At 46.5% G+C, this 10,775-nt stretch overlaps 1 protein-coding gene across 2 annotated transcripts in view; it reads left to right on the forward strand.

Annotated features, from left to right (window-relative positions):
* The window catches only part of LOC126527349 (uncharacterized), a 92,499-nt gene extending 83,400 nt beyond the window's left edge, over positions 1-9,099 (forward strand). For both annotated transcript variants that reach the window (XM_050175146.2, XM_050175147.2), the window contains exon 4: positions 684-9,099. In XM_050175146.2, coding sequence (XP_050031103.1) covers positions 684-1,671 — 988 coding nt within the window. In that variant the 3' untranslated portion in view covers positions 1,672-9,099. The remainder of the gene's footprint in view (positions 1-683) is intronic.
* The last annotated feature ends 1,676 nt before the right edge of the window (positions 9,100-10,775 follow it).

Consider the following 10,775-nt stretch of genomic DNA (forward strand, 5'->3'; position numbering starts at 1 on the left):
GAGCCATTTTGTAACTACAGGCGATATACTCCAGAAATGCTTTTCGTCCTTGCAGTAGCTAGCTTTTTCTTCCTATTTGCCTTCAAAACACATCGAAATATTTTCGAAAAAAAAATGACTCAATATCTGAAAACAAACACCCATTCAAATCGAGGGTAGCAAGAGAGAAAAAGAACTTTATTTGTCACTGCAGGGTTGGACGTTAGGACAGGTAAGCCTAGTGTGGCTCCCAGGTGGGGGCGACGCCTTGGGCCCACGAGACGAGTGGCAGTTGTGTTTTCTTGTCTGCTCTTGTCAGCAGCTGGTTCCCGTCCTCCTCGGAGGGAGCTGGCAATAATGATTGTGGGGCAGGGTTACCCTCGCATCCCCAGAGAATGTGTGCCCGAGTGGCGAAGACTCCGTGGTCGCACTTAGAACAGACGGGGTCGTACTCCCCACCAGTGATTAAATAATGCCTAAAATGACTGAGAACTGAATCGGTCTGCAGTCTGCGAAGCATGGTGGGTTGCGCTCGGTCGAGGTCGGAGAGGCGGGTACTCGTATCTCGTCTCCTTGTAGAAGGTAGTAATTTCAGCATATGATTTGGGGGCCTCTGCGAGAGCATACGGGTTCGAGGGTAGCAACGTCGTTTCTGCTTAAGTACATGGACATAGCTGGCTGACATTTGCTTTCACAAACCGCAGGTCGTACGTCGCCCCTAGGCCCGAGATAAGCTGCCAAGGCACGAGCGCGAGCGACGCCTCCTGGGAGCGGTTCCTGCCCAGCACACGTCACGACTCGACCGTGACCGAGGCCGACCGGTCGGCTGTCACCAGCGCGCTCATCAGCTTCAGCAGGAACCTTCAGAGCAGCTTCGAGTCCGGGCGACTGCCAGGTGGCGCGACAGTCGGGGGCGCGTCGTGCGGAGGTGGCGCCACCGAAGGCTCGCCAGCGGGAAGCCCCCGCGAAAAGTTGCACCGGTGCCAGTCCGACCCGAACGTCGTCGGGCTCGGACTGGCCTGCGGCGGTGCCGGTTCGCCGACCTTCCGCGAGCCCACGTCTCCACTCAAGAAGCGCGAAGAGGCTGAGCGAGAGTGTTTTCTGAAGCCTCCGGCCAACCCTCAGCTCTTGAGACCGAGGCCGTTCAACGTGTCACCGCACGACTACCGCAAGGTCGTGTCCGTCGACTGCGCCTCGCCTCCGGTCCTCGAGACACCGACGGGTCTCGGCGAAGGCCACCCGGCCCAGTCGACGTCCTCGCACGGCTCCATGGCCATGGACGTCTACTTTCCAGAAGGCGCGGTCACGCTCAAGGTGAAGGACAAGACAAAGAAGCACCACCACCACAACGCCATCTCACCGCCGGCTACTGGAAGTAGGAAAGGAAGCAGGTCCTCCGCTGCTTCGAGCAGGAAACTGTCAAAAAGTGAAGTGGGATCCGGTGACAGCTACTGCTCGACCGAGTCGGACACGTCGCCCCGAAAGTCGCGGACGTCGACGCCCCGGAAATCGGAGGCCTCCCTGCGTCGCGCGTCGACGGCGGCGTCGACGAGCCCGCGTCACAGCCACAGTGAGGCGAGCACGAGCAGAGGTTCCGTCCTGACGGCGACCAAGTCGGCGACCATGAAACGGCACCCATTCACGAGGCAACAAGCACTCGACGCCCACTCGTTTGGCTCGACCGACGCTTAGATGCCGATAGTTAACGGCTCGCCGCGGTTCCACGTGACAGGCGCAGAAAGAACATATGTTATTTCGCAACTTGCTCGGTTGTGGGCTCTGGAATCGGGCATGGAGATCCAAATGTCGTTTAAATCGATAAAAGTTACGAAATTCAATGTACAGTTCGTCAGATAAAATGCTAGGACTGAACATGCAGCTTTAGTTCTGTCTGAAGCGAACAAACGTGCTGTCGATTGGTTGTTACGAAGGGAAGGATGACTGGCAGAAGACACAGAAAAATCTCCGAAAAAGGCGGATACCAGGCGATGTTCTGCCAGCGCGTTTGTTAGTTCTTTATACTTCACGACACAGTCCGTCGCCAATAGGAATTTGTTCGACCAGCATAGAGTAAAACAGGGACAACCAAATGAAAACGAGCACACCACCGACAGATATCAATGTCATGGATGCCTATGAAGAATTAGTTGTTACGACGAAAAGCTATTTCGAGGAACACATCAGTACGCATTTTCTGCCATATTTGGAATCTGCAGTTATTTAAGTACGTTTTCTGACCGTTCTACTACATTCTGCTAACCACAAATGTCCACCTTCAAACGAATTCAACTCTTAGAAACAGAATACTGGTAAGCGTAGTTCTTAAACGGGACAGAAGATAGACACATAAGCACATGGTTAACGTATCGCTATAAACGCCCAACATCCGCAGAGAGCATGTGGATATCAAACTCGCCACAAGTGAGCAAGTCTCTGAGCTGGATTCCACAGCACACAACCGGCCCTCTTCTTGTGGTTGATGTGAAGTGTGCGACTATTTATGTCGGACTTTGCCCACATGGCATACTTGCTTCAAGCACATCGCCTGAGAGCCAGTTTACACTGCACATCTGCCAAAAAGCACAGTAGCAACAAGTTCGTGTGATGGTGCTGCCCTCCGACGCATCCCGTGATCTCTGTGCACGGTTTCACAAACTCTGCCACAAAGACAGTTTGCAGTGACAAGCCGTCGTAAAACTGTTTCGGTGTGCGTTCTACTTGGCGCAGAATTATTTTTAGCGCTCTGTCTGTCTGTATTACCACCATGTTAGTGTCATGCCTACATGTCTATCACTAGCACGAGTGTATCAATGTGTGTATCATTTCGCTTATGCGTCGTATGTCAGACTCTGAACGTTCTTGTCTTCTGTCCAAAGAAAATAGCTGTAACTTTTTATCATACGTACAATGATGTCCCCAATCTTATTGCCCTCAGAAATTTAGGCACATTATGCCAGAATCATTGTTGCACATATGTGTTACATATTTCCTGCATGACACGTTGCGCTCAGAGGCACCTTGAGCTCCGTTTTCGTGAACCTGGTATCGGCATGTGGTAGGTTGGTGCTCAATACATTAACGTGATTAGGTGAGCTGTGTTCAAGAATGAGGCTTTTGGATCTGGCAATTGAAACGTCACCGAGTGCTCTCCAAAGTTGTAGAGAAAGAAAGTTCTAGTGACAAAAACCTATTGACTGGTGCTCGTATGAAGTACTATAAATGGCAAAAAATGTCTTGCAATATCACGTCACCTAAGCGTCACAGCTATTAGCGCATAACGAAATGCCGTAGACATCTGAACAACTTCACCTTTAAGTGTTCCCATAAAGAGTACTCATAATGCGCAAGCTCATTGTAGATAATCCAAAGGGAACGTAATGTCGAAGCGAGAGTCACTAAAGAAAATTACTTTTGGTCTAGAGTTCAAAGAAGTGTTGCAAAGCACTATTGAAACGAGATCGTTTGATCAGGTTTGGCACTTCAGACCAGGATTTTTGAGGCGAGGATGCAATCAGGAAGCACAGGAAAGTCTTGACAAGGTCGAGAGGGCATGATAATCAAACCATGTATTTTTCATATGACTAATCATATCGCCAACAAAACAAACTCAGCTCGCAGTATTCCAGTAACTTGCGCTTGTCTTAGATGTAGCTTTCTCCCATGGATAATCGATGTCTATTATACAAGAATGACCACTTCAAAATACGTGGGAAATGACGAGACGAAAGCTGAAGTCACGGATCTCAACTGCATAATTTTTCAACCTCTTTAAGCATCTCGTTATTTCGTATTTAAATTCCGCTTTTGCCATGCATCCAAGGTTGCTTTGTAGACATAGACAGACATGAACAGATTTTCGAGATAGCGACAAGTAGGAGAGGGTAACGATGTCTTTCAAACAAAGAATGTACAAAGAACCGAAAGTTCAGGAGCAGTTTCTTTTTCCTATTTTATAGAAGGTAAGGTGCCGCATTGGAGTTTTTCATTTCTTTATCACAGTGACCTTATAGCCGTTACGAATTACATTGCGGACGTTAGAACCAAGTACCCTAGAAATACAGCCGCTCAATGGTAACATATCCAAGTCAATGTAATACGTACATGTCCGTGTCCTCTTGTCAATGTGTGAAGCCTCAGGATGCGTGGTGCCTCATAGGGCTTCATGGTGCCTCGAAGGTGGGAGGATTAAAAGGGTAGAAACATTGGTGATTTGATAATTCATAACAAAACTAAGCACAGCGCGCAAGACGAGGATGCGAGAGAGAGAGAGTCGCACACCGCGCTGACCAACATTGTGCAATTGGTTGCTAAGCAACGGCGGTTTCTTCGGAGTTTGCATTGATAAACTTTAGAATGGCGCTTAAAAAGTCCAGTTTGTTATGATTATCGACTTCATAGGTAGATGAGCAGGCACTGCCCAACGAATTCAGCTGTTCCGTTTACTAGTACAGAAGTCATTTTCCTAATTGAAAGCGTTTGCCACTTCAGCCACTTTCCGTAGTATTTGATTCGTAATGGCGTTTCTGATATAAGAACAGCTGGCTGAGACATGTGGTGAGGCGGAAATGGAGATTAGGCGTCACTGAGTGTTTTAACCCGAGCACGTGAGGAATGTTCGCTCTGTACTACCCATAGAGGTGTGCCGTTGACTGTGTTTGTTCTCTGCGGAATTGAGTAGTGAAACAAAATACGATGGACAAATATCCTCAGTTCAGCAAATATCTACATTGAAGCGCCCAATTTTGTTAATTCAAGACAAGATTTCTCCGCCTTCCTCTCCCCGGTTCAGCACGTCTGGTCGGTCGGTTCTTCGTTGAGTGATGCGGGCCGATCCCGGAGGCAGTATAGTCCAGCGTAGCGCGGGTCATGTGCTATGGTCACGTGGTGGATTCACAGCGTATCAGGCCACCCTCTTCCCGGATGCGTGTAGCATTTCTCCTTGCTTCGTCCTTTAGGTGCTTAATCTTTATGCGGAATAGCGCTCACCGAAAATTCAGCGGACTTCAAAGACGGGGACGCTGTTTTTTGCAATCATTAATGATGGTTTCTATCAGAATTCTGTTTATTTTTCTACCCAGGACAGGTGTGTTCCTCCCGAACCAGCGTTCGCGAGCGTCTATTTGACAGAGCGTAGGGGTCTAGAAATTTCCGCGCCCCAAGTGACTTGGCGAGGCCCAATTCCAGCGCGACGCTTTGTAACTGCGGCTTCACTCAGCTGAGAGCCAGACCACGGTAAAAGGAAACGAAAAGTGGCGTGAATTGTCTGTGCTCTCTCCCAGAACAGACGAATTCATCTGTCAGCTCATGGTCGTCTGCCCAGATGCCATCACTTCGCAAAAGAAGCCGCCGCTGCTTAGCAACCAAACGCACGCGAGTTCGTCAGCGCCGTGTGTGTCATTATTGCCGTGCCCTATACTTTTCCGCGCTGTAGTTAGTTTAGCTGTGTAGACAATGTTTAAACGTACTACGCAGTGTTTTAATTTGCTTTTGTGCTCAGTTCATGCCACGCGTCTTCGAAGTGCGATATACCTTAGGAGCATTTAGTGGTCACCTGTACACCAGCAATACCGGTAACGGCAGATATTTAGACATTTCCAGTGCCTCTAGAGAAGCGTCAGTATGTTTTTATAGGAGGACTGGTATATCTCTAGCTCAAAGCTGCAAACTAGGTGCATGTTTCGTCCTGTAGTTAAGGCCTAGTACAAGTGAACACTTGTATCCGGAGAATGACTTGTTCACTCCACGCCCAACGGATGCAGGTGGCAGACAACTTGAAGCACGAGAGAAGCTTTTAGTTGGTGAGGGACAAGCACAAAGCTCGATTTTTTTAGGTTAAATCAGTTTCTTATACTTCGAAGAAACAGTCGTGGAACAAACGGCGTCATTGCCTGACGTGGCTCCTCCCCCTTTAATGATGTGCCAGCAGCATATTGAAAAAAAAAAGAAACCCTTATCGTAGCTGTGACAGATATATTGAAAAACATTCCAATTTAAAAACAGCACAGTACCATGTCGAAAATGCTGTCAATGTAAAGTAACGATACTGGATCACCGACTAGCCCAATCAGTCAGCTTGCCAAGTTAATGACTTATGCCAAAGTTTTTCGCTACAGGTAATCGATCAATTTTCATACCACAGGGCACAATTCTAGGAGTTTGATTGCCTATCTTATTTCAAAACAGCATCCCAGTATGCTACAAAAGCGTGTTACCGTTGGTCGCCAAGATGGTCTAATTTGTTTTCAAAAGACACACGGGGCAAAGAAAACACTCAGACCCGGTGCTACATTTTAGGTTTGTAATCATGGAACGTAGGAAATTCTATACATAACGGCAAAGCCGCCCGCATCCCGCTTAGTCGTTGGAGATACAAATCGGAGCACACGGGCAGGTAAGAAACGACTTTACATAAAGAACGCCTTGCAAAATTAGAAAAACCATTTATGTCAAAAGAGATATTCTTGGGGCACTCTTTCGTGATGAATGCACCCTGAAGACTCGTTAAAGTTTTTTACACAGCTGCTCTGTAAGATCGCAAAAACTAATAAACTTGCAGAGTAGATTAGCGACATGTTACGTTTACGTTTTAAGAAAGAGTGTGTTAGTGGTTCACTGCACATAAAAATATATTTCACAACCGCACAGTAATTTGCCTGCATGTCTTGGAAATGTGAATTACAGCATATAATATTTTTGTTGTTCATTCAGAGAATACGCACAAGGCACGTGCCCGAATTCGAAGCTTCAATCAAGCACCCCTTCTGTGTCTGTTCCCAATTCTCTGTTACCGTGTGCCTAAGACACTGCTCTCGGCTGTTAATCTCTGAACAAGTTCACTCGACAATGTAACATCGTTTAGTTCTTATGAAGAAAAAGCTTTGAAACTTCTTTGCCGCAGGACATTCGCAAAGGGCGTAACTCTCTTTAGGAAAAACAAACCATTTCATTGTTGCGTGGTGATTTCCGAGAATCCTCAAGGAGTTTGCTGTAGTCTGTGCAATAATGCCAGCTGGAAACTGTGTGCTGAAAGAATCGAGTCTAGGCAAAACTGAACAAGACGTAAGAGTTTTCCCTGTAATTCGTACTGTTTGTCATTTGTCATTTCCCAATGTGTGTGTGTGTGTGTGTGTGCGTGCGTGTGCGTGTGAGTGCGTGTGTGTGATTGAACTTGCCTGTCCTAAATGGAGTCGAGAACGGAAGTCGCATCTGATCCACATCGTCTTGTCGTCTCTCCTGATGAACACTGCAGTTTTCACCTCACAGCACATAAACTTGGTTGTATAATCCACTTATACACGTAACCCAGATGACATCTTACATTTGTGCATATGTCTGTTCCGCCTTCCTTTCTTTTGGTGGGCACCTCGCACATGTTTTCAATGCACAGAAACCTCAACACACGCGCTTTAGCAATATAAGGACGCAGCGCGCCTTGCCCTTAGCACATAAAGAATGCCCCAAGTGTTACTTCATCCTCTGCCTTTTAAAACATGCTGTGATCCAGGTCCAACCGGTGTTCATGTCGTTGATAGTACCATCCATGTGCAAAGTGTTGGGTAGACGTTTGACAGTACAAGAGAAGAAGCGGGTCCTGCTTAAGCATCATGCTGTGTCTGGAAGATTGCATAGCGATGTCATCCTCTCACAATGCCCAAATGACACAGGTATGCTTATGTTTGCCTAAAGGGCAACAAAATCTTATTGCAAAAGGACATACCACGATAGGTTCACATCATAAACATAGTAATCACCAATATCGCGATAAGGCACCATTTCCCATAGCACATTTTGGTTTGCCAAAAACACGAGTGCAGTACAGGTGGTGTTAAAATACACGCCTCAGCGACGATTGCCTCTAAGCAACATAAACAAATCTCGAAGGCTATGCTTTCGCGGGCTGCAAGCTCCAGAAGTGATTCTGGTGCCAACAAATGCGTCATAGCCACCACGTTTAGAGCACCCCTTATCGCGGACGTGAGGGACGATGCCACGACAACACTGGTATTAAAACTGCTTTTGTAGCAGGCGACCAAGTCCATTTCTTCGATAAGCTTAAACATTGTAATCGAGCTGCCACAAATGACGTCATTCCCTTCACCAGAGCGTCAGCCTACATAATGTAGGCACACGCGTTGGACATTGTAACAGCACGCCTGAATTATTTATGGAACCTGCAAAACTCATTGCGTAATGTTCGTATAATCTACACGTGTCTATGAACGTGCTCTTGCGATTGATTCTACGGCTTTTTGTTGCAACTACTTTTTTTTTCTATGACAGCAGTAAAGAAAAGGCCATGAGGCATAAACCTTCGGCATCATTTTATTTCAGACCTGATTACCAATTAGAGAACTACTTTACTGCCAACAGGGGTGCCTTAATTTTCATGGTCTTCCCCAGTTATTTTGTAAATGAGTTAGCATACGACAAAAATAATAAAAATATAACATTATGAAATATGGCACTAAAACACGGTCTTTCACAGTGTGCCGCTTTTACTAGTATCGAAGTCAACTGGGATTTATTTTCGAAACAGGGCATGTATTCTAGAGCTATTGCTAGGGACAGTCATCCGTTAAAAACCATAATGAAGAAACTATCAGTGGGGGCCGAAGGCTGATGGCGGTTTTTACGAAAGGAAAGCTCTTTAGGAATTCAAGCTCAGGCTTCATTTACACATTGGTCGGCGAAATACTGCTCGAGTGAAACACATAGGTGAAGTGGTAAATGACTCGTCTTTTTTCCCTACCGCGATCAGTATAGTTTACCATGCGCAAATATAAACAAGAGTTTACAATAAATGTGTTTCGCAACTGTTTGTACGTAGGCAGGATGAGCGTGAAAACGACTGACCCACTTGAAAGCCACGTTGCAGGTTTTTACAATGTATAATGCCGCACCTCCAGCCTCGGTATACACACATGATGTTCGCGAATGCATTGAAGTGATCAAACGCTGTGAGTGGTGGTCTATGTGCGTTTTTGTCCTAGACTTTGTTGTCAGGCACGTGTTTTAGCCATGTATATCCAGGAAAAGAAAACCTTTTTGCACATCATCAACCGAATCCGTCGCACAGTGTACGAACGAGAGAAGAAAAATACATTGTCAACAGTTGCGTTACTCCTGGTCTCTTTCCTTTCGACCACTTGTCTTTCTCTCCCGATCAATTGTAAATAGGGGTCTGCGAACATTCGAAACTTTCGAATGTCGAATCAAATGATCCCCTACTTTATTTTGCTTTCAAATCGAATACTCAATATTTGTAAATACGAATGTTTTTTTCTGATATTTTACAAATATTCTAAAACGCCAGCTGTGCTCGTTCAAGCATAATATTGGAGATAAGAAAAGCGACAGATTTCATACCAGTAGCCACAGTAGACATAAAGCAGGGAAAGTTATGTAGCGAGGCATGCTGCATCACTCAGCTGCGAGCCCGAGTTCTTCAGCTAAACCGCTACCATTCTCACTCACGAATCAGAAATGAGACTGTGGGGTTTTACGTGCCAAAACCACGATTTGTTTAGGAGGCACGCCGTAGACTCCGGATTCATTTTGACCACCAGGCGATCTTTAACGTGCCCCAATGCACGAGGCACAGCCACTTTTACATTTCGCCCCCATCTAAATGCAGCCGCCGCGGCCGGGATTCGATCCCGCAACCTCGTGCTCGCCCCCATCTAAATGCAGCCGCCGAGGCCGGGATTCGATCCCGCAACCTCGTGCTCAGCAGCGCAACACCATAGCCGCCAAGCCACCGCGGCGGGTCCTCAGCAATCAGTCATGCGGTGGGAATAAAGTGATAATTTGCTCCTTTTAGTGCCTTTAAAACACCGTGCTTCTTAGTGTTCTCTATAATGACAGAAACTTTCTACCATTGCGAATTTACTATAGAATGTGAAAATTGTTTTATAATAATGGTGATAACGGCAGTTGGCTACTTGAAAACACTTCAAAGAGTCCTCGATATTCAATTTGATTCGATTCGCTTACGGCACTGTTCGATGCGTATAGTGGATTCGACTTCAAAAATTACCATTCACACGCCCATATTAGTAAACAACGCACTGGCGCTGCGTTGTTCAACAACAACATTAAGCAAGTCTCTTCATGTGCTCGCGCAATACTTTTGAGTTTTTTTCCAATCGCGTGTTTTCAGTTTAAACTGGCTTTTGTCGAGCGAAAGCATCACGTGTGCGTGACGGGTCGAAAAGCCTTAGTGCGACAAATGACAGGTTCTGTTCGAGCAATGCTTAAAGTTCCGGTGCAGCTAAGTTCTGTTAGCGCTGATTCCTTTACGAAGATTTCGATTCCGTTATCTATCGTTTTTCCTCAAGAAAAAATGAAATGATAGTTTTGCGCGTAAACACCTCGATCTGCTATAAGGCACGCCGTACCGGGTGTGCTCCGGCATAATTCTGACCATCCGGGTTTCTTTACCGCGCACCCTACGCACCCGCTACAGCAGAGTTCATGCATTCCAAAACCATAAAAGCTCACCCGATTCGCCCTCTACAGAACAGTTCTTGCATTCCGAAACCATAGAAACGCGACCGTTACGACAGAGATCGTACCCGCCAACTCTTCTCAGCAACGCAACGCCAGAGCCAATTGGCTACCACGGCGGGTAGAACTTTCTACTCCTTATACGAAGATAGAGAGCAAATACCCGGACACGAACAAAGAGTTGCTACAACTGCAGCTTAAAGGGAGAAGGTTGCTGCCCAGGTCTTCGCACGGAGGAGAGTGAACAAAGCGTGGCTTCGTTGAATAAAAGCTGTTACAACGAAATGATT

This window comes from Dermacentor andersoni, chromosome 9 (assembly GCF_023375885.2).
Source record: "Dermacentor andersoni chromosome 9, qqDerAnde1_hic_scaffold, whole genome shotgun sequence".
NCBI classification, from domain to species: domain Eukaryota; kingdom Metazoa; phylum Arthropoda; class Arachnida; order Ixodida; family Ixodidae; genus Dermacentor; species Dermacentor andersoni.